The 23,076-nt window shown below is 46.4% G+C and overlaps 2 protein-coding genes across 7 annotated transcripts; both read right to left on the reverse strand.

Moving 5' to 3' along the window:
* Positions 1-7,126: 7,126 nt before the first annotated feature.
* On the reverse strand, positions 7,127-16,611 carry SNRPG (small nuclear ribonucleoprotein polypeptide G). 4 transcript variants are annotated; one of them, XM_084765533.1, is made up of 4 exons: positions 15,671-16,611; positions 10,800-10,822; positions 9,920-10,044; positions 7,127-7,300 (listed from the first exon to the last, which is right to left on the reverse strand). In XM_084765533.1, exons 1-4 carry the CDS (start codon positions 15,700-15,702, stop codon positions 7,250-7,252), a joined length of 231 nt encoding a protein of 76 aa, XP_084621659.1. In that variant the 5' UTR covers positions 15,703-16,611; the 3' UTR covers positions 7,127-7,249. The 4 variants fall into 4 exon arrangements, with proteins under 4 accessions (XP_084621659.1, XP_084621660.1, XP_084621661.1 ...); XM_084765534.1 differs by lacking the exon at positions 15,671-16,611 and adding an exon at positions 15,559-15,655; XM_084765535.1 differs by lacking the exon at positions 15,671-16,611 and adding an exon at positions 15,554-15,650.
* A 301-nt stretch (positions 16,612-16,912) lies between these two features.
* FAM136A (family with sequence similarity 136 member A) lies at positions 16,913-22,744 on the reverse strand. Of its 3 annotated transcripts, none has more exons than XM_084765532.1 (3): positions 22,557-22,744; positions 20,678-20,818; positions 16,913-18,242 (listed from the first exon to the last, which is right to left on the reverse strand). In XM_084765532.1, exons 2-3 carry the CDS (start codon positions 20,810-20,812, stop codon positions 18,054-18,056), a joined length of 324 nt encoding a protein of 107 aa, XP_084621658.1. In that variant the 5' UTR covers positions 20,813-20,818; positions 22,557-22,744; the 3' UTR covers positions 16,913-18,053. The 3 variants fall into 3 exon arrangements, with proteins under 3 accessions (XP_084621658.1, XP_084621656.1, XP_084621657.1); XM_084765530.1 differs by lacking the exon at positions 22,557-22,744 and adding an exon at positions 21,571-21,717; XM_084765531.1 differs by lacking the exon at positions 22,557-22,744 and adding an exon at positions 21,158-21,255.
* Between the last annotated feature and the right edge of the window lie 332 nt (positions 22,745-23,076).

A 23,076-nucleotide genomic window follows, 5' to 3' on the forward strand; every position in this document is an offset into this window, starting at 1 on the left:
GCAGACGGATTGCTGTGAGTTCGAGGCCGGCCTAGTCTACAAATTGAGTCTAGGACAGCCAAGGCTATACAGAGAAACCCTGTCTCGAAAAAAACAAAAAAGAAAAAAAAAATGATGTAACCTACTGAGCATGCTCACTAAAGGTCATAGTTCAACAAGGAAAGATGATGAAGACTGACAACCTCCCTTGCAATAAGCACATCTTGTGCTGTAAAGACAAGGCCAAGAAGACTCCCAGAGTGGTCTCAACACAGATGCTTGGTGGAAGATCACCTGTATTGGCTGGTGTCACCACGGTCACAGGGAATGTCGGCAGCTGGTAGGGAGGCAGTTTGGAAAAGGTAGTGAGGGCTCAGAGACTGATCCCCCTCTGGGCTGATGTTACATGAAAGCCTCTTGCCCTCACGTGTCCATGCCCTTCCCATCCCCAAGCTTTACAGGAACTTGGCAACTCAGGAACTTGATTTGCACGTTCTGCTAATGGGTAGGAGTGAAAGCACTGAGAGGACCAGAGGCAGTAAGAGTTAGAATATACTTCAAGAGGAGACAGAGAGAGAGGGCTACCCAAGTTACCCCTCTGAAGCAAGGGGCCTGGTTTCATAACAGTTTGGTGGACTTTGTCTTTTTCTTCTTTTTTAAAAATTTATTTTATTTATTATCTATACAGTGTTCTGCTTGAATGTAACACCTGCACACCAGAAGAGGGCACCAGATCTCTTATAAATGGTTGTGAACCATCATATGGTTGCTAGGAATCGAATTCAGGATCTTTGGAAGAGCAGCCAGTGCTCTTAACCTCTGAGCCATCTCTCAAGCCCTTTTTTTTTTTTAATTTAAAAAAATTTTTTTACTATCGTTTTAAATTTTATTATCGTAAGTGTATATGTTTGTCTGCATGTATGTCTCCATGTGTGCCTGCTGCCTGCAGAGACCAGAAAGGAGCATCATATCCCCTGGAAATGGGGTTACAGAAGGTTGTGAGCTACCATATAGGTGCTGGGAATCAAACCTGAGTCCTCTGGAAGAGCAGCCAGTGCTCTTTACCACTGAGCCGTCTCTCCAGCCCTTCACTATCTTTTTAAGTAGTACACCTTACAGTGGCAGGTCTCTTCTGAGACTGTTCATGTAGGGAACATGGGCATGGGTCATTCGATGCTAGGCTCTGGATGGAGGTGTAAGACATCACAAGTCCCTGGGGTCAGGCTTCAAGCAGGGGTCTGACTGTTACAGTGTGAGAACTTTTGCCCTACTCTCACCCTGCCCCTCCCCACGATAGTCCCTGACAGAGCAGCAATCAAACCATTGGCAAGGGATGAAACTAATGTGGAGCTCCTGAACAGAGGCATGGAGGGGCCCTCGTCAGCCTTAGTGATCTGTCATGGGAGTTGTGGGACTATAAGGCATAGAAGGTTCCACAGGCATTTTGTAGTGGGGAGAGAATTGTTAACTTAAGAGGCTGGAGGCTGGACTGTGATAAAGGCTGAAATGTCCTCAATGGTAGGAAGCAGGCTTGATGGGGTTGGTGACAGCACCATCTGGAGCCGAATGGCCTGTCCCCAGTGAGGAAGTGATGAGGAAAGCCAGCCCCATGCCTTTTCCATAGGACCCATTTCTCAGGTCTTCTCTCTTAAATGAGATATCTGTCCTTGTAGGATTCTAGCCACATCTGTACTGTCCAAAAGTGACTGTCAAAGATGCAGTGGTCTTCTGCCAGCAGTAGCCAGGGACCCCTTGTGTCTCTGTAAATATTTCCAAGACACAGTGGTTTTGAAGCACCACGGAAGCAGAAGCACACTGGTCCTGAAGAGCCTAAAGGAGTGCTTCTCAACCTTCCTAAAATCCAGTTTAATCCAGCCAAGATAACACAAAGAAACCCTGTCTTGGAGAACTAAAAAAAAAAAAAAAAAAAAAAAAAAAAAAAAAAAATATATATATATATATATATATATATATATATATATATAATTTTTACATATGTGTATGTGTGTCATGTAAATCTCTTTGGAATAAACTTCAATACCAATGAGAATGGAAGAGAAATGTATTCACCAGTAGACCAAAGCCAGTATACCTCATAAAAGACCTCTGTCCCAGCTCCAGTTTGTACTCTCAATTTATACTCTAAAACCACCAGGCCTGGGGTGTATGGTACAAGCAAGTGAGGTTTTACAGAAGGGTACTTGGCAGTCAGATTTTATTTTTGGAGGCAGGGTTTCTCTGTGTAGCCTTGGCTGCCTTGGAACTCACTCTGTAGAGCAGGCTGGCTGGCCTTGAGCTCACAGAGAGATCCACCTGCCTCTGCCTCGCTGAGTGCTGGGATGAGAGGTGTGTGCCACTGTGCCCAGCTAGCCTTTTGTTTTTAAAGGCATTCATTATGGTTGGCAGTGTAAGCTTATGCAGCCAAGTTGTTAATGGCGATGTTTCAGGTATGACTCCATGGCATTCTGTTCCAGGTAGCAAGTGAAATCATGCCCGCGAATGCGCAGGTACAAACAGTGCTTTAAGTAAATTTAATAGTCTTTCTACCTAACTGTACTTCAGTGTATATGCACACACCTTTGGGGATGCCCATGGAAGCCAAAGAGGGAGTTACAGGTGGTTGTGAGCTGTCTGATGTGGGTGTTGGTAACTGAACTCAAGTCCTCTAGAACAGCAAACCTTAACCACTGAACCATCTCCCTAGTTCCTTAGGCCATTTTACTTTATTTATTTTGAGACAGTGTTTCTCTATGGCACCTTGACTGTTTTGGAAGTATGTACATCAGGCTGGCCTTGAACTCACAAAAAACTGCCCTTTTCTGCTGACTGCTGTGATTAAAAGGCATGCTCTAACATGCCTGGCTTTAGACCTGTTGTTTGTTTTCTTTTTTCTTTTTCTTTTCTTTTTTCTTGGTTTGTTCGAGACAGGCTTTCTCTGTAGCCTTGACTGTCCTGTACTTGCTTTGTAGACCAGGCTGGCCTCAAACTCAGCAAGATCTGCCTGCTTCTGCCTCCCAAGTGCTGGGACTAAAGATGTGCACCACCATGCCCGGCCCTAGACCTGTTGTTTGTTTTTCTAGACAGGGTTTCTCTGTGTAGCCATGGCTGTTCTGGACTCAGACACATTATATAAACCAGACTGGCCTTGAACTCACAGAGATCTACCTGCCTCTGCCTCCTGAGTGCTGGAATTAAACATGTGTACCACCATGCCCAGCTAGATCATTTTTTACAAATAAGAAAATATGAAAAGTTCGGATTTTTTGATACTATGTCAAGAGATATAAAATACACAGAGGCACCAAGGTGGTTAGAGAGCCCTTCTGTAATTTGAAACCGTGCAGAATACTAAGTCCAAACCACCTGGAAGGCCCCCATGGGAAATCTCAGCTGTTCTACCAATAGTTAAGGTTTAATACACAGCATGGCCTGTGTCGGAGATCAAGGGAAAGGATAGTCTTCAAATGGGTTGTAGAAGGCAAAAAGTTTTGTGCACATAGTTAAGCACCGGAGAACTCAGGAAAGTTAAATACACAGCTTATTTCTTCAACAGAATGAGGTGCTTAGCTGGGGACAAATATAGTTTGCAACCTGGCAATCCTTTGCTACCTGTTGAGCCAAATCCCCACCCATATCTTCCAGAATTTGTTTTACTTATCCCAGACCCTTTTTCCCTTAAAACTCTAGGCCATAAAACTCATCCTTGTGAGAGAGATGTTATTTGTACTTTACTACTTTACAGCAGCCTAAATTAGTCCCCCCACCCCAGCCCCTAAAGACAGGGTTTCTCTGTGTAGCCTTGGCTGTCCTGGACTCACTTTGTAGACAAGGTTGGCCTCGAACTCACAGAGATCCACCTGCCTCTGCCTCCTGAGTGCTGGGATTAAAGGCGTGCGCCACTGCACCCAGCTCCTAAATGACTTCTGTTATTTTAGGGCCAGGCCAATCCTGACACCCACAGGCATTATGTTTACTTCAATCTCCCTAAGCCCTAAATCTTGGGCACTAGCTGTGAGGCAACAGTACCCATTCTTGAGAAAGAAGCCAGCTGTACTTTGTAAAGGATCTCAAGGTAAGCATGTCTTAAATTGTTGTGCACTTCGGACTGAGTTGTTATCAGACTCCCCCCACTCCCCCACCCCCAAAGTGTACTGTGCTTAAATATAGCTAAAGTAAAATGATCTGGGCCAGACTCCTGAAGTCCTGGCCCAGCATCGGTTACCAAAATCGGGCTGATCTGAGTTTCATTCTTGCTAACACCCTGATCATTTTTCCCTGCCTGTTGTAAAGCCCTCCACGACAGGTCATTGGAATCCTAACCTAGTTTACAGGTAGAAAACTTTCTCCACAGATCAGACAAATAGGCCCAAGTACCATATGCTCAACATTTTTCTCTTCCCATGTGACAGCAATCCCACATAGCTAGGCTATGTTGGAGCACATAGGCAGGCTCCACAGAAAATGTGCTGGTGGCTTCTGCCCCAGTGGCTTCCTCTTTCATTGTAGCATGGCAAGTAGAGGCTTTAGCTGAGCATACAGCAGCTGCCTTCAATTATGGCTTTTATCAGAACCGCTATGACGTTCCTAGAAGCTCACATCATGTGCATATCCCATCTCCACAGCTTTTGTTTTGTTTTGTTTTGTAGATAGGGTTTCTTTGTATAACAGCCTTGGCTGTCATGGACTCACTTTATAGACCAGGCTGGCCTCAAAATCACAGAGATCTGCCTGCCTCTGCCTCTCAAGTGCCACCAACACCCGGCACATCTCCATAGCTTTTATCTCAAGCCTTTTCCCAGATCACAATCACATATCCCAAGCTTGGGATGATTGAAGGCTGGAAGGCAGCCACTCACAGTACACAGCTCAACCTTGTGAGGCATAATTAAGTTCTGAGCTGAGTGACTATCTGATGGACAGTGAGGAACTGACATGCATGGGTGGCTGTTCTGTGAAAGCATTTCTACTCTTCATAATCACTCCCAACTCAGTCAGACACAAGCAGCCACATTGTTGCTTCCTGGGTGTCACTGTTCTGACACTGGAGATTCCGGACTTGCTCAATTTGAGCCAGGGCTTTATTTATTATTATGTATAGTGTTCTGCCTGCAAGAAGGCACCAGATCTCATTATAAATGGTTATGAGCCACCATGTGGTTGTTGGGAATTGAACGCAGGACCCTTGGAAGAGCAAGTTGTGCTCTTAACCTCTGAGCCATGTCTCCAGCCCGGGCCAGGGCTTTATGTAGGCTATCCTTGTTCTGAACTGCAGCCTAGTTCTGGTACAGAAAAATCAGAACACAGGAACAAATTGGTGGGAGGAGGGAAAAGGCTATCATGAAGACCTCTTCTAGGACATGAAGCCCGTTAGAAGAGATCCACATTTAGATTGGAGGGTTATAAACTTTATTGGAGTCACTGTGACTCAGACACCTGAGTGCTGGGGTTACCTGCACGTACCACCTTACCAGTTCCATTTTAAAATCTTTTTTTTTTTTCTTTCCCAAGACAGGGTCTCTCTCTGTGTTAGCCTTGACTGTTCTGGACTAGCTTTGTAGACCAGGCTAGCCTCGAACTCACAGTGATGTGCCTGCCTCTGCCTCCCGAGTGCTGAGATTAAAGGCACACACCACCACACCTGGCTCCATTTTAAAATCTTAAACGGGGACCATAATTCTTATCCCAAAGACTAGGTATTGGCTATGGTGCTCAGATTCCAAGGGCTGAGAGTATAGGTGTACACCACTATGCCTGGCTTTGAATGAACTTAAAATATCACACAAAGATATTGCCTCTGTCATGTGGTCAGTGATATAAAAGTAGTTAATACAGGATTCAAAAGCCTGAGTCTGGGGGCTGGAGAGACGGCTCAGCAGTCAAGAGCTGAACTCTTCTAGAGGCCCTGAGTTCAATTCCCAGCTACCACATGATGGCTCACAACCATCAATAATGTGATCTGATGCTCTCTTCTGGTGTACAGGAGTACAAGCAGGCAGAACACTGTAAACATAATAAATAAATTGGACTGGGTGTGGTGGCGCACGCCTTTAATCCCAGCACTGGGGAGGCAGAGGCAGGCGGATTGCTTGAGTTTGAAGCTAGCCTGGTCTAAAAAGTGAGCCCAGGACAGCCAAGGCTAACAGAGAGACCTTCTCTCAAAAACAAACAAACCAACAACCCCCCCAAACCAAACCAAACAAATAAACAAACCTTAAAAAACAAAACAAAACAAAAAACCTAGTCTAGAGGTAGGGGGAGAGGAAGAGAGAGCAGCTAAGTCGGCTGAAATGAAATATCAATAGTGGCCTCCCCAGTATCTTAACCAATGTTTTTTGTAGATTTTGTGTGTACGCTTTTGGTTGCGTGCATTTCTGTGTAACACATGCAAGCCTGGTGCTTGTGGAGGTCAGATGTTATCAGATTCCCTGGACCTGGAGGTAAAAGGATAATTGTGACCTGCCATGTGCATCCTAGGAACTCAACCTGGGTCATCTGAACAGTAACAAGGGCTCTTACCCACTGAGCCATCTCTCCAGCCCTACAAGACCATTCGTATTAAAAGGAAAATTCATGGTTGTCTCACCAGGAAAGCTGGTGTCTGATGCAGCTACCATCCTCACTGGGGCTTATTACAGGTGAAACCCACTAACAGCATAACCACACCTTAGAGGGCCATGATCACACCACATTAATACAGGAAGCAGATACAAGCTGCCCAGGCTCACAACATGGTGGGTGACATCCTTTTGAAAATTAGTGAGGCCATGGGAAACTCCATGCTGGTTCTGGTCTCAAGCTGGGCTGAGGCACATCCCTCACGCACAGAAAAATCTCTTAAGTGGCTTGAATTTACACAAGGACATTATACCCAGCTCTGAAGGGTCTGACTCTAGGGGATAATGGTCCTGCCCTCATCTCCACAATATAGGAGCGGGCAGAGGCTGGAGGGAAACAGAGCTCCAGGTCACAGGAGATACACACAACCCAGAGTCCTTGACTAACAGCTAACAAAAGATAAAACTTACCCCCACATATGCATGGACATACAAATACACCCGTAATAATAAAACTGTATTAATATAAGGCAACATATCTAAAGTTACAAAGAGGAAATATAACTTCTGCATTCAGAACACCAGAAACGCACTTCTGAGTATCACAAAAGTTTATTTAGCAAAAAGTTTCATATGAAAATGTCCATGACCCAATTCAACGTCACAGTCACACAGGCTCTCTGGGGAGGGATGTGGGTGCCTCTGCTGAGCATTTTTTAGACTCTTTCCAAGGCTTCTAACATGATGATGCTGTTCCCTCGGATGACCTAGAGAAAGAAGTCAGTTGAAAAGAATTAGTTCATTTAAAAGATAAATCCTAATTTTCCAATATGACACATCAATTTGGCTTTTCTCAAGCCACAAGGACCAAGTTAATCTTTAAATAAAGACATGAGTAAGGTATGGTGGCACACATCTTTTTGTTTTGTTTTGTAGACAGGGTTTCTCTGTGTAGCCTAGGCTGTTCTGGACTCACTTTGTAGACCAAGCTGAACTCAACCTCCGCCCCACCCCCCAAACGCTAGGATTTCAGGCGTGTGCAACCATGTCTGGCTGGTGACACATCTTTAATATCAGTAACTCAAAGGCAGAAGGCTCTCTGAGTTCCAAGTCAGCCAGGGGTGCATAGTGAAACCCCCATTTTAAGGAAAAAGAACAGAGAGAACGAACACACCACAGCTGGGGCCTCCTAAGCTATCACACCAGACTAGTATCAAGACTGAAAAGTCATGACTAACTTTGTAAAATGCCAGGTCACTGTGACTTAGCTTCTGGGAACCAAGGGTTACTAGCATGTGCCAACTGACAGCTGTTTCTTCATCTAACAGGGACTATAAACCTCTATCACAGAGACTAGCCATTATTATTATGGCACTCAGATCCTGAGAGGTGAGATTACAGGTGTACATCACCACACTTAGCTCTGAACTAAGTACTTCCATAAGCTTTATATCTGAAATGATGTATGCTTTTAATCCCAACGCTCAGAAGGTTGGAAGATCTCTGTGAATTCAGGGCCAGCTGGGGCACACAGAGAAACCCTGTCTCGAGAAAACATACATACATGCAGGAGTAAAATAGTAAACACCCTTCTATACCCAACCTTAACAAAACCAGTAAGTCCAAGGGGTTGTGCACTCAGCTCACTGGATGAAGGGATATGACAAGAAAGTTCTTTAAACCTAGACCCCTTATTCATATATAGCCAATGGACAGCACATTATCTATGGCTATGGGGAGCACAGGAACTGCCTCTGACATGAACTCTGGTGCCCCCACTTTCCCTTGGTGGGAGGCCTGGTGGCACCCAGAGGAAGGGGGAACAGGCTACCAGGATGAGATATGATAGGCAGAGGCAGGAGGATTGCTGTGAGTTGGAGGCCAGTCTGGTCTACAAAGCAAGTCTAGGACAGACAAGGCTACACAGAGAAACCCTGTCTCAGAAAAATCAAAACGAAAACAAACAAACAAAAATAAAATAAGCGTAGGAAAGAAAGTCTATGTCTAATATGAAAGCTCAGCTGCACAGGGTGGCTGCTCAAGACTGTAATCCTAAATACTTGCAAAGCCTGAAGCAGGAGTGCCGAGTTCCAGGCCATACAGTTTGACTCTATCACAAAGCTTCTCTTCCCCTTCTGTCATGAATAGCTTGTATGTTTAGCACACATGGCAAGAATGTAAAGAAGTGCCTTCTGTGTGGTAGGCAAGCACAACACCGAGCCACATTCCTAGGCCCCAAACCTTTTTTTTTCTTTCTGATTCGTTTAGTTTATATATATGAAAGTTTTGCCTGCATGTGTGTGCATGCACCACATACGTGCCTGGTGCCCAAGGAGGTCAGAGGATGGCACTGGATCCCTGGAGCTGGGGTTAAGGATGGTTGTAAGCTGCAGTGTGGGTACTGGGAAACAAACCCAGGACACTGCAAGCGCAGCAAGTATTCTTTTTTTTTTTTTTTAAATTACAGATTTATTTATTCTGTACACAGTACTTTGTCTGCATGTCTACGAGAAGAGGGCACCAGACCTCATTATAGATGGCTGTGAGCTACCATGTGCTTGCTGGGAATTGAACTCAGGACCTCTGGAAGAGGAAGCAGAGCTCTTAACCGCTGAGCCATCTTTCCAGCCCCTCAACAAGTCCTGTTAAAAGCTGAGCAAGGGCCTGAAGAAATGGCTCAGTGGCTAACAGCACTGTCTTTATTTGTACCTCCAGTTCCAGGGGACCCAACACTTTTTTGGACTCACAGGCACCAGATACACACGGTATAGGCATACTCACAGGCAAAACACCCACACACAGAAAGAAAGAACAAACAATAAAGAAGCCAGCCATTTTCTTCAGCTCCTGAAATCTCTATCTTAGGATATACTGGGGCACCATATGCATGTTAGAAAAATTTATAGTCTGGCTATGTATGTCCATCTCTTATAGGATAAAGCTCAAAAATGAGCTGGGCGTGGTGGTGCACGCCTTTAACCCCAGCACTCGGGAGACTGAGGCAGGCGATTGCTATGAGTTCGAGGCCAGCCTGGTCAGCAAAGTGAGTCCAGGACAGCCAAGGCTACACAGAGAAACTGTCTTTAAAAAAAAAAAAAAAAAGGGCAGTTCAAAAATGATTTCTAACAGCTGTTTCAAGACCTGTGCTGAGAAGGGTCTGCAGAGGCGAGACCTTATCTATAGGCACCTGGAATATTATCACAACTGAATGTGTCCACAGGTAAAAGGAATGAAGATGTAAAGTCTCAGTCTTTCCTTTTATTTGCCTTTCATAGGGTAACTAACTTTGATTTAATCTGAGAATTTGATACAAAGGAAGCGAGACATATTCAAGAAGGAAAAAGAGGAGGAGGAGGAGGACTCTCCAGACAACCATCTTTACTCACCACCATGCCGATGTTGTTCTGTTGCCCGCTGGTCGCCATCTCCACACACTCATCAATCACAAGGTTCATGAAGGGGTCAAAGCCCCGCAGTATTCCCTGCACATGTCTGCCACCATTCAGCTTCACTATAAGCAGGGAAAGAGAAGTTCCAACTCTCCATCACAGTCAGGTGGGACGTGTGAGCACCACCTACTATCTGCCCAACCCTGGGCTAAGTATTTCAGTTCTTTTCCTACATGTTAGCCCTCAAGACCTATGAAGACATCACATGTGAGTTTCCTGACTGTAATCCCAGCACCTGGCATCAGTGAAGGAGAACTGCTTCAAAAGGAGTTTGAAACTAGATTGGTCCACACAATGAGATCCTGTCTCAATGGCCCTCAACCCATATATCAGTAAAGTAATATTATCTTTACACAAGTGAACCAAAGTTCCAAATAACAAGGCTCAAGGTCAAGAGCTGTTGTATGGTAGAGAGAGAATCAAAACAAGGCTAAAACCCCTAAAGCTCATATTTTAAAATTTCAATAAACTCTAATTGCATGGATCAGGTTTTCCTCTACACATTCAAAATAAACAGCAAGCGCTGCTTGCCCAACTCCTGGTAACTTGTTTAAAGGAAAAGGGGTTCATAAAGTTTCAAAGATTTGTAATGTAGAAAACTCCTAATTCAGTGAATGTCAGGAAGGCACAGATGACACAATCTAAAGTGTTATGTTCGGTACTGGCAATTAGAAATTAGGGAAAGAAAAAAGTCTACTTACAACTCTGACAAAGCCTGATTAGAGAAGATGAATTAGATTTTTTTGATATATTTTAAATTTCTACAATGTATTACCAAAGATTATATATTAAGACAACAAAAATAAACTAAACTTACATGATAACTTCTTGTCCATAAATCTGAAAAAGCAAGAGTAAAAATTATGACTTACTAAAAAAAATTCTAAGCATAAACAAGTACAGAATCAGTTAAATTAAAATACTTTGCTGAAGCTGGGAGACGGTAGCTCAGTTGTTAAGAGTGCTTGCTGCTCCTCCAGAGGACCTGAGATCAGTTCTCTAGGGTATCCCAGGGCACCTATGCTCAAACGCACACACCCTCAACACAGGCACATAATAAACTAAGTCTTGCTGGGCATGGTGGCGCACGCTTTTAATCCCAGCACTCGGGAGGCTGAGGCAGACGGATTGCTGTGAGTTTGAGGCCAGCCTAGTCTACAAAATGAGTCCATGACAGCCAAGGCTAACAGAATCAGACCTTGTCTTGAAAAACCAAAACCAAACCAAATTAAAAAGTCTTATTTTTGTTTTTTTGAGACAGGGTTTTTCTGTGTAGCCCTGACTGTCTGGAACTCACTGTGTAGATCAAGCTGGCTTCAAACTCACATGCTGGAAGCAGAGAATGAATTCCTTAAGATGTGCTGACCTGCACACCTGGCATATGTATACACACACACACACACACACACACACACAAACTAATGTTAAAAAGTTACTCTTTAAAATTGTACAAAGCCAGGCACAGTGGCCAACACCTTTAATCCCAGCACTCAGGGAGGCAGAGGCAGGTGATCGCTGTGAGGTCCAGGCTCTGAGTTCCAGGACAGCCTGGACTACAGAGCAAGTCCAGGACAGGCAGGACTATATATAGAAATCCCGTCTTGAAAAACCAAAACCAAACAAAATTGAATTTGTACAACAGAAACATAGCATTTAAAACAGTAAAAGTCCTGTATTGTTTGTATATGAATGAATGGGTACCAGGGCAGTTGTCATCAGCAGCCAGAAGAGCATCATCAGACAGCCTAAGGTTGTCATAGGCAGTTGTGACTTGCCCAGTGTGGATGCTGGGAACTAAACTCAGGCTGTTCTTAACTGCTGAGTCATCACTATCCAGCCCCCCAAATCTTGTATTGTTATCACAGATTAGCATATTTATATTAGTGTAATCATAAAGATTTGGTTAGATTTTGGTTATTCCTAAAAAATAACAAAGCTGCCATGTGGTGGTGGGCACCAGGTGGTGGTGGAGGCCAAGGCCAGCCTGGTCTTCAGAGTGAGTTCCAGGACAGCCAAGGCTACACAAAGAAACCCTTGGGGGGAGGAGGGGGGAGAGGGGAGTGCTGCTGTAAAAAGAAAAACAAGTAACAAAGCTGTATCCAATTCAACAGGTACAGATATTGCTGGCCTGAAGCTCTGTAGCCTAAGCTGACCTCCAGTTTTAGCCTCCTGTGTGGTGTTACAGGGGTATGCCAATCTACCTGGCAATAGTGTTTTATTTAATACTGAAGTATTAAGCTTAAGTGTTCAGCATAGACCTAAAAATTTGTTGGTGAAATAAGTGCATACTTTGAAACTTTATTTTGGACTAAATATTAAAATCTTATTCCACATAGACATAGATTAAAACATGCAGTCATTTATAACATTTTATTAATTGTATATCTGCTTGTGACTATGTGAATGTATGCTGTGTGTGGCCGGTATTCAAAGAGGACAGAGGAGGGTGTTAGATCCTCTTAAAAAGCAGGAAACATTCACAAACCACTGGGCCATCTCTTCAGTGCCCAAATCAGCTAAAACTTTTTGAAAATTAATTTTGTTTGTATGGTCCACCATGATTCCAATATGGAAGTCAGAGGAAAACTTCAAGGAGTTGGTTCTCTCCTTCAACCATACAGTCCCAGGAGGTTCACTCAGGTCATCAGACATGGTGGCAAGGACCTTTACTTTTGGAGCCACCTCACCAACCTGTCAAATCAGTTGTCTTCTAGAAATAGGCTAGAAAATACGAAAAAATTCCTTTTCTTTATCCCTTCCCCTTTTCCTCATTGTACTGAAAATAGAACCAAGAGCGTCAAGTATTCTAGAAAATGTCCTACCACTCAGCTACATCTCTCCTCTATTTTTTATTTTAAAACAGTGTCACTTAGCTATCCAGGCTGGTCTTGAACCTGCAGCTCTTTGCCTCAGCTTTTCCAGTAGCAGGTATTACTGACCACCAGGCCTGGCTTCACTGAGTTTTCAAGAATAGAGCACCATAAAAGAATTCAAATGTAAATTCAGACCACAGATTCCCCACCCCCACCCTAGCTTTGTAGACCAGGCTGGCCTCAAACTCAGATTTGCCTGCCTCTGCCTCCCAAATGTTGGGATTAAAGATGTGTGCCACACCCCCACCACGTGGAAACAGATTTTATAACGCATACTACATTATATAGATGGGAAACTAAGAGGTTTGAATGGGAATGGCCCCCATAGGGTCATATATTTGTATGTTTAGTCCCCAGCTGATGAACTGTTTGGGAAGGACCAGGAGGTGTGACCTTGTTGAGGAGGTGTGTCACTGGGGGTGGGCTCTGAGGTTTCAAAAGTCAACGCCAGGTCTAGTGTCTCTCTGTCCTGCCTGCTGCCTGAGTTCAGGATGTGAAGCTTTCAGCTATGGCTGCTCTGCTTCTCTCATGATGATCATGGATTAACTCTAAAACTGTAAGCAAGCCCACAGTTAAATGCTTTTTTTAAAGTAAGAGTTGCCTTTGTCACGATGTGTCTTCATAGCAATAGGACAGTAACTATGACACAAAAGTGTAGAAGTTTCTTAGATATATACCATGTAAGAATATGGCTGCAGGACTGCAGATGGAGAATGATTCAAAGCTGGGCTAAGAATCTAGATTTGTCTTTGCAGTGATAAATTATCAGCAAAATCAATCAGCAGTTAAGACTTACTGTGGCAGCCGGGCGTGGTGGCGGACGCCTTTAACCCCAGCACTTGGGAGGCAGAAGCAGGCGGATCACTGAGTTCAAGGCCAGCCTGGTCTACAAAACAAGTCTGGGATGGCCAAGGCTAACACAGAGAGACACTATGGGGGGGGGGGGCGGGGGCGCTGGCGGGGAGAATAAAAAGAAAAAGACTGTGGCAACAAAATTTAAGGAGGTGGGAGGAGTTCAATTTTGAAACAAGTGAGACATGGGGTTAGATGTGATTAACCACTGAGTTATGCTAAACTAGGAGTGAAAAGAAGGAAGTATTTATGAGAAAATAAAGGAGGCAGATCTAATAGTATTTCAAGATTCATGACATCTAGGGATGAGAAGAGAAAAAGGTATCAGCCTCAGGGAACAGCATGCACCAAAACACCACTAACAAGCCAACAAAAATGTCAAAACACAACAAATATGGACACAATTACTAGTTCCAGTCTCAGAAAGGCTCAAGTAAGCCAGGTATGGTGGTGCATGCTTTTAAGTCCAGCACTTGGGAGGCAGAGGCAGGTGGATCTACAATGCTAGTCCAGGACAACAGAGGCTACATAGAGAAACCGTCTTGAAAAAAACAACACGACAGGACCCTGAAGATTACAGGTAAAGAACAGTCCTTCTGTTTAAACCAATGCCCATTTGGCCAACTCCTGCTGAATCCAGACAATAAAAGACTTCATTCACTAGTTCATTAATAAGCCAACCGTAGAGGATTATTTCTACTTTTAAAATGTCAGACTTATCCCAGCACTATGGAGGCAGAGGCAGGTGGATTTCTTTGAGTTGAGGCCAGCCTGGTTTACAAAGCAAATCCAGGACAGCCAGGACTACAAGAGAAACCCTGTCTCAAAAAAGACAAACTTACGGCTCAACACACCTTTCACAGAGCCAACTAAAAGTGCAGAGGTTTCATACAGAGGCTGCTTTCATAAAAAATGTGCACTCAAATACAAAATTGCTAAATGTGACCTCTTCCCTGCATTAAGAGGCTTTACAGGAGTTCACAGTAATGGAACAGGCTATGCATAAGGCACATCATTTGGATACACCAGAAAAACTCTGAGCAATCCAAAGACCATGTGCAGACTCTCTGCATTATAAACAGGTCAGGTTCACCAGCCAGGAGCGTCTAAGACCAAAGGGTCCCACTGAAAAGGCGTCTTCAAAACTAGCTTTCTCCAATTGGAAAATGGGTGTTTCTCCACGGATTTATTACTGGGGTACGATACTAAATAACATTCAAACTAAACTTGAACACAAGGAGGATAGTGAATCAGAGACCTAGTTCTTGAGGCTAGAGAAGATGGCTCAGCGCTTACAGTGTGTGCAGAGGACCCTAGTTTCGCTCTTAGTATCCACAACCTCCTCCAAGTCCTGCTCTGTTGGGCTCCGCAGGCGTCGCACCGGCGTGCACAGACACATCAAAGGGGGCGGGGGGGGGGGGATAAACCTAGCTCTCTCGATAAACGCAATAGACAGTACGTACTTATGGAACTGTAACATACTACCTCACTATAAACTTAAAATTAAAAAAGAGGTGCAAGAAAGAGGAATGGCTCTTGTCAAAGCCCAAAAACAACACACACCAATGCGTATCTTTTTGCTTTGCGACAGTCCGACTTTTTAACCTAGACTGGCCTGGAACTTGCGGCAATCACGCCTATCTCCTGAGTATTGGCCCCACAGACCAGAGCCAACCACTCTAGGCTCCAAACGCACATTCTGAGCATGTGAGTTTCCAGTTCCTCTCATACAACCACGCGCCTAGACCGCTGGCCTGGTCCCTACGGGGTAGCCCTTCGGCCGCCCGCTGAGGAGAGCCCAGCGTTGGGAAGGCAGGGTGGCCGACACTGCGGTAACCATGCCTACCGGACCTCAGTGCCACTTCCGGCTCCCACGAGCGCCGGGACCGGCGGCCGCAGCCGGGGCGAGGCTGGAGGAGGGTTCGCGCGGCCGGCGAGCTTTCACCGGGCCGGCTCTACTCACTTCTTCAGTTCGGGAGGGTGGGCCTTGCTCATGGTGATTCCTCAGCGGGCTCCGCACGACGGCGAAAGGGATGAGCGGCTTCACAAACGCGCGCAGCAGGCTTGGCGCTGATGCTTAACGTCACCGCCCCGCGAGCCAATCGCTTTCCCGTATCAATACCCTTCATCTCGCGATACTAAAAAGGACTCCTGAACGTGCGGGTCGGAGCCACACTTCCGGTTGCGTCGTCAGTGACTGGCTAGGATGGAGAGGCGGGGCTCGGCTAAACTTCCTTTGTCTAAGATTGAAGTGACAGGAACCACGCTCCTTTGCGTGTTAACTTTTTTCCTCTTCTGTTTTTTCATTTATCTCTTTTCTCTTTACATTTTTGCCGTTTCTCCTTCCCTTTCCTCTTTTCCCCTGCCATCTCCTCCTTTTTTGACGTAATTCATGCTGGTGTCGAGCTCACTGTGTAGTCAAAGCTGACTTTGATCCTCTGCCTCCTGTGCGGGGATTACAGGCTGTCACACCACACAGTCCTTTATTTCCTGAGCACATCCAGGCGAAGCTGAGGGTTCCGGAAGCGCCCTAGTTAACGAGTAGCTTGTCTGTGCCCGTGGCGGGAAGTGGCTAAGCTGATTGTTCAGGGCGTGTATCCACAGCCTGCAGCATTTCTGACCCATAGCTCCGCCGTTCTAACACTGCCTTCAGAACCCACTTAGCACGTCACGGGCCCGAGTCGGCCTCTGTCTCTGCCTCCTGAGTGCCCAGAGGAAAGGTGCGCGCCTTCCTTGGGGTGGCGGTACCGTTCTCAGTGCACTGGGCTCTCTCTTGTCAGTTATTAAGCAAATGTCCCCACCACATGTTGGAGGCCATTCAACTGGGTTTTCTCGACATGTGACTAGTTTGTGTCAACTAAAACTTAACATAAGGAGGCTTAATTTATACTCTTCCTACCACTTGCTGTGTTAATTGAAACTAAAACAATACCCCGCCCCCCCCCCCCCAAAAAATTAATAGCCTCTTTTGGAGGTTTCAAGATGTACTACAGGCTGGCCTCAAATCAAGAGGGCAGTCCTCCCCTCAGCCTTACTCTACTGCGATTACAGGTATGCACCCTTAGTCCTGGGCGTCTTTTCAACATTAACAGACTTCACTTAGGATGCCCTGGCTTTCCCTTAGTGTTGCCCATGTACTGATATGCACTCTCAGGATGTGGTGCATTTCAGAGGCAGACTGATATCACTACCCAGTAGGAAGAGGTTGGAGACAATGAAACTTTATTTAAAAACCAAACCACTTGGAAAATATATTGCAGGCTTGACACAGCAAACAGACACTGTTTCAAGTAATTGGTATAAATACAACATAGTACTTATCCAAAAGATAAGGTGACATGTTGGGCCAGCAACACCACACTTTAAAGTCCCAGGCAAAACTGGCATTTGGTAAGAGGGCGTGTGCCTATCTTGCTCTGTCGTGGTCCTAGCTTTCCGTGGCCTACACTGCTTGCTTTTAGGCCTCCTTGTTGCTAGGGCATTAACCGTAAGGCTCTGTGAACTCAGGGGGGGAGTAATACTGGGTTTGGACTTTTATTCTCATGTGTAGTACTTCTCAACAGTTCCTATTTTACTGCTGATTCTCAGCTACTGGTACTGGTACTGGTGAGTGACAAAACCGTTTGCTCTTCATGAGGATGTCACTTTGCTGCAGAAGTCAGTGACGAGAGCTGTTTCCCACATAAAGAGCCTGACATCGACTTCTTCAGGGGCTTCCAGAATGACAGAATGTGAAGAAATGGACAGTCCTGTCTTGATGGCCAGAAAGTAACAAGAAACCTTTACAAGTTATTCGAACTACTCTCCCTCTGCATTTTACATCCATTTCACTTATGCCCCTGCACATAAGGCAAAACCAAGCAAAATAAAGACCTGGAGAGGAAACCTTTCCTCCCTCTAAATCCTTAGCCTGCTGGGCTTTGTTTCACAGCGTATGCAAGGTGGTGTGGTGACACTTGCGGTAACCGGGAACTTGGCAACAGACACACCTCTCCTCAGACTTTACCAGCAGGTTGAAGAAAGCCGCCAGCTTGGATGTCTATGCAGTAAGAATCTGAGCCCTTGGAACAAGGGCAATCTCTCTGCCAGAACAAGCACGTGCACCTGAGAATGTAGGATCTAGAATTCTCCCTTGTGCCAGCTGCAATCCAAATTTTAGCACCAGCTTCTTTCCACGTCACTTCTAAGATCCAGGTATAAAGGAATTGGTACCCAGGGGTGAGCGGTATATGCCTGCAACTTGTGTCCTGAGTTTTCCTCGTCATAAACATTGCTTATTATACTAAACTGCCATTCTTCCTTTTAAATAGCCTGCCCTCAGCCCCAATGGTCACTGGCAAACAATTTTATTTCCCGATGGATGAAAGAGACTCCTTCATCTTCTTGGTCATTGTTGGGATGAGGTGCATGTGGTCATCCACACACTTGGCCACACAGCTGTCCAGCTGTCGTTTCACCTGCAGCTCCTTATTTCCTGCATCTATCGAGTCTTTGGCTTTGTCATTACAATGCATGGTGCACCGAGCCAGGCGGTCCTGTGGTGAGAAGGAAGAGAGGGGAGAAGGCTGAGAGGTGGCTTCTGTTGACTGAGTGTTGGTCCTGTGTCAGGTCTTGGGCTACAGGCTTGATACAGCTTGTCTCTGCCAGTTACAAGGTAATACTGTCTCAGCTCAAACAGAAGGTGCCACTGGGAAGGCTCAGACTAAGCACTGTTAGAGAGTGGAGGAATGAAAACATAATTCTTCTACAAGATGATGGCGGCAAACAAAAGACTTTTGTTAGACTTATAAACACCTTGGGCTAGAGAGATGGCCCCGTGGTTAGGAACACTGACTGCTCTTCTGGAGGTCCTAAGTTCAATTCCCAGCAACCACATGGTGGCTCACAACCATCTATAATGTGATCTGATGTCCTCTTCTGGCCTGCAGGTCAGCCAGAACACTGTATAATAAATAAGTAAGTCTTTGTTTGTTTGTTTTTTGAGACAGGGTTTCTCTGTGAAGCCTTGGCTGTCCTAGACTCACTTTGTAGACCAGGCTGGCCTCAAACTCACAATGATCCACTTGCCTCTGCCTCCCAAGTGCTGAGTTAAAGGCGTGTGCCACCACGCCCAGCTGAAATAAATAAATCTTAAAAAACCAACCAACCAACCACCTTGATTATTTTCTTCTGTTTTTTCATGTGTGTGGTGCTATTTTTAGATAAGTGTATTTGTGCACATGGAGGCCCAAGGTTCATGTTGGGAAATGCCCTCTGTTGCTCCTCCACACACTCACTGAGGCAGGGCACTCAATCAAACCCAGAGCTCACTGACATGGCTGGTCTTGCTTGCCAGCCTGCTCTGAAGAGTCTGTCCCCAGCTTCTGAGGCTGGAGTCATAGGTGGCTGCCACACCAAAGAGACAATGGTTCCTGGTGATCTGAACTTTGGGCCTCATGTTTGCATGGCAAGTGCCAGCACATATTTTAATTCTTTACTATCTGTTCTTGCTACTGAAAAACAATTCAAACATTTGCCAAGCGTCCACTGTGTGCCAGGCTTTCTTCTAATGTGAAATAGAGAAATGAACAAAGCTTAAGTGTTCCTACTCACACGGAATTTACACTCCAGGGAGGAGATGGTAGGAAAAAAAAGAGAATCAGGAGGGAAATCTGAACTAAAGGTCTGAGTGCAAACACTGTCAGGAGTATTTCACATTTTGGCTTCTCTTGGCCACATTATTATCTATAAACTTTTTGTTCAAAATAAAAAATGGAAAATATTTTGCTGTTATTATTTCACAATGGCAGAAACTTTGAAGTTTCGAAGTACTTCGGAGGGTGAAAGTGTACCCCATGTTAGGTGTAACTGTCAGGTGAATGGAACGCTGGGCTATCATAGGGTTTGCCTGTAAAGCCCACAAAATACACCTAGGGAACGGGAGTAAATGGAAGGTGTGAACGGATAGTTTTTATTCTAGGAGGGAAAAGGAGATTTTATACGCACTGAGGGTCTCGGTGTCACAGGTCTGTAATCCCAGCACTTGGGAGGCAGAGGCGGGAGGATTGCTTTGAGTTTCAGGACTGCCTGAGCTATGGAGCTGACACCCTGTCTCAAAGCACTCCAATAGCAATGCTTTTTATGTCTGATCTTTCTGTGCTATAGAAGCCTCTCTCCAGGTGTCCAAACAGGGGAAGCTCTGGGGAGGACTTAAGGCCACAAATATCACTAAGGTTTTGGCCCAGTCTTCACCTTTTAAATTGCGCGTGCGTGTGTGTAACTGGCATGCGGATTATGGCATGCCTATGGAGGTCAGAGAACAGTTTGTGGAGTTGGTTCTCTCCTTCCATCTTTATGTGGCTTCTGGTGATCAAATTTGGGTTGTCAGGCTTCTGTGGCAAGTAGTGAGCTGGCCACTAACCTGCACATCCACTAATGACTAATACCTTAGTCCACTTTTCAGGAAATTTTGTTATTTTAAAAACTCATGAGGTTCCACTTCTAGCTGAGGAGGTACTGGCATCCCCCCCCCCCCCCCCCCGAGATAGGGTCTCTCTGTGTAGCTTTGACTGTCCTAGACTCACTTTGTAGACCAGGCTGGCCTCGAATTCACAGCGCTGGGAGTAAAGGCGTGCACCACCCAGTGCCCCCAGTACTCTTTAACTGCTGAGCCATCTCTATAGACCCAAGTTAATATACATTTTAAGGAGTTTTCTACTCCAAAACATAGATTGTACTTGGCATTCAACACATCAAATGACAACCAAAAAGGCATAAAGGTGCTTGGTGATACACTCCCTTGGAAACTTCCTTTTACATTACTGCTTCCATAGGAAACTACGACATAACCTCCTAACACCACTCCACTCCCAGGGCTGTCCCCAAAATTTCAAATTCCAAGAATATCCCTTAGCCATAGGGCTCTCTCCAGTGTTGAGTGAACCAAACAGCTGTTCAAGGACTTGAGAGCCCTTGAGGTATTATTCCTCACCTGGAACCTTTCCAGCTCGCTGGTGACCAAGGCCTGGGCTTGAGCCAGAGGGGCATGGCAGCGCTCGATGCACTGGTGCACCTGCTGCATAGACGCTTGGCTGTCCTCACAGCAGCTAGCACTGCACCGGAACATGAGGCCCTGGGGAGCGAGGGCAGAGCCTGGTTAGACTGGAAAGACTCCAAGGATTTGGAGGCCATGTTTCCCACCTGTGTGTTGCTCACCATCCATTGCTTCACTTTCCCCGCGAATACTATCATGACTTTATAAGGCTCGGGCTACCTTGCCTAGAATTTGTGTGCTGATGTTCTTGGGGGAGCGCTTGCCTAGTTCTAAGATAGCCCTGTGTCCCATCCTGTACCGCATAAACGCCAGGGTGGTGGCACAGCACAAGAAAGCAGGAAGAGCAAGGGTTGGAAGCCACCCTGGGTTGAATGAGACCCTGTCTGTTGCTACTAGCTCACTGGTATATAAACGCACCCAAGACTGGACGGGAAGAAACGACATTCTGAAAACCAGGTATCTGCAGCAGAGTTCAGAGGTCAGTCTGGTTAATCAATGCCCCCTATGAGCCAACACATAGAGGGCGATTGGGAGGAAAGGTTAGGCGAGGGCAGCGTGGTAAGGGAGGCGGGGCCCCCGCCCGCGGGCCTGAATTCAGGGTTTGTGACAAATGAACTAGCGCAGGACAGCCAGAAGGGATTCGACCTGGTGGTTCTCCTGGGCTGGGCCCTCCCGGCCTCGCGCCGGATCACCTTGGGGGCGGCCGAACACACGTAACCCAGGCCAGGCAGGAGGAAACGGCCCCGCGTTTGGCCCGGGGCCCGAACGTCACCGCCCCACCCCCGCCCGAGCTTTCCAATCCCGCCTGGGCGCCGGGGCCCCGCCGCTACCTGCATCTTCCGAATGTTCTCTTTCTCTACACTTTTCACCATGGCGTCCACAGCCTCCTGCACGCGGAGTTGCTGCACCTCCGCCATGGCGACCATGAGCAGCGCCCGCGCGCACCCGCGGCGCCCCTCCCCTAGCCACGCCCCCAGATATTGGGCCCCGCCCCTTCACTGGGAACCAGACCCCCCCGGCGGGCCACCGCGCTGTCTACTGGGTACCTTGCTCCGCCCCTTGGGCTCAGTTCGCATTCCCTTTCCCGGACCCTCATCGCCTCCTGGCGTTCAAATTTAGCAACTGCAGGCATGAGAGAACATGTACACCGCCGCTGCTTCTGTAGAGTCAGGCTGTGGTGGCCAGAGATCTCTTTGCTCGGCTGCCTTCTTCCACTCTTTCGCTCTCTCCCTCTCATCCAATTAAAAAAATAAAAAAAAAGCCGGGCGTGGTGGCGCACGCCTTTAATCCCAGCACTCGGGAGGCAGAGGCGGGCGGATCGCTGTGAGTTCGAGGCCAGCCTGGTCTACAAAGTGAGTCCAGGACAGCCCAGGCTAACACGGAGAGACCCTGTCTCGAAAAGCCGAAAAAAAAAAAGAAAAAAAAAAAAAAGAAAGAAAGAAAAAAAGGCGAATGTAACCAGCCGCTCCTGGGTGTACAGTTTGATCAGTTAATATTTTGTTTTGTCTTGGTTCCTTTTTGCTGCTGAGTAGAATTTCATTGAATGTACATACCGCAATTTGTTTACTCAATTCCCCAGTTGTCGACGAATTACTAGCTACTGGGAGGAAAGGGCACAATACTCTGGTTTTAATCAAGAGCAGTGTGGCCCTCTATACCCCCACACTGCTCTCCATACCCCTGTAGATACCGAGACCATAGAGTAGCAGCGAGCTGTTTCCGAACTGGACTGGCTCTGTCAGCCATGTGCCCTCATGCTATTTCTATTGTCTTATGTAGCCATCCGTGAAACACACGTGGCCGCTGTTCTACCTACGAGTCGGGCGCAGGGGCGAGCATCCCTGGGTTGGGAAGGTGGCAGCTGCCGCAGCGTTGGAAGAGCCGGGCTGTATGTAGGTGGTGCCACTGGAGAGAAGGGCGGGAGAGTTCGTGTGTTTCAGGAGATCTCTCCAGTAGGCGACAACCTGCATCGAATCGCTGGATTGAACTAGAAGGCCCTTGCCTGGCACTCAAGAGGAAGAAGAGAATGCCAGGCAGGCACGGGAACCTGCAGTGGACAAAATAGAGAAAAAGAGTGAAGCTTTGTAGAAATCGCCTTTGTGGAGCGGGAAAAGGGATTGCGGGAGACTTTAGGCTCTTCCTGCGGTTGGCCACTAGATGGCAGGCTAACTCTGGTTTGAGGGCAGGAAAAGCCCCACAGATCCATTGCCCTTTGAGGAAAGCTGCGCTCCTCCGTGGCTGAGCTCTCCCTCTCCTTAATACCAAGGTTGGGGGCGGGAGATGTTCACTCCTTCAAGCCAGGCTTACAGGGGTCTTCCAGGAGTAGGGCAATGGCA

This window comes from Acomys minous (genome assembly GCF_964271855.1).
Source record: "Acomys minous genome assembly, chromosome: 17".
Taxonomy (NCBI): Eukaryota; Metazoa; Chordata; class Mammalia; order Rodentia; family Muridae; genus Acomys; species Acomys minous.

Bases quoted from the DNA above. Each gene is read 5' to 3' on its own strand.
- SNRPG (XM_084765533.1), bottom strand. From the start codon at position 15,702: ATGAGCAAGGCCCACCCTCCCGAACTGAAGAA. The intron at 10,823-15,670 runs GTGAGTAGAGCC...TTGCTTTTTCAG, and splicing joins CACCCTCCCGAACTGAAGAA to ATTTATGGACAAGAAGTTAT. The intron at 7,301-9,919 runs GTGAGTAAAGAT...TTCTTTCTCTAG, and splicing joins AGAACAACATCGGCATGGTG to GTCATCCGAGGGAACAGCAT.
- FAM136A (XM_084765530.1), bottom strand. From the start codon at position 21,666: ATGGTCGCCATGGCGGAGGTGCAGCAACTCCGCGTGCAGGAGGCTGTG. The intron at 20,819-21,570 runs GTAGCGGCGGGG...CTCGCTCCCCAG, and splicing joins AGAACATTCGGAAGATGCAG to GGCCTCATGTTCCGGTGCAG. The intron at 18,243-20,677 runs GTGAGGAATAAT...TTCTCACCACAG, and splicing joins GCGAGCTGGAAAGGTTCCAG to GACCGCCTGGCTCGGTGCAC.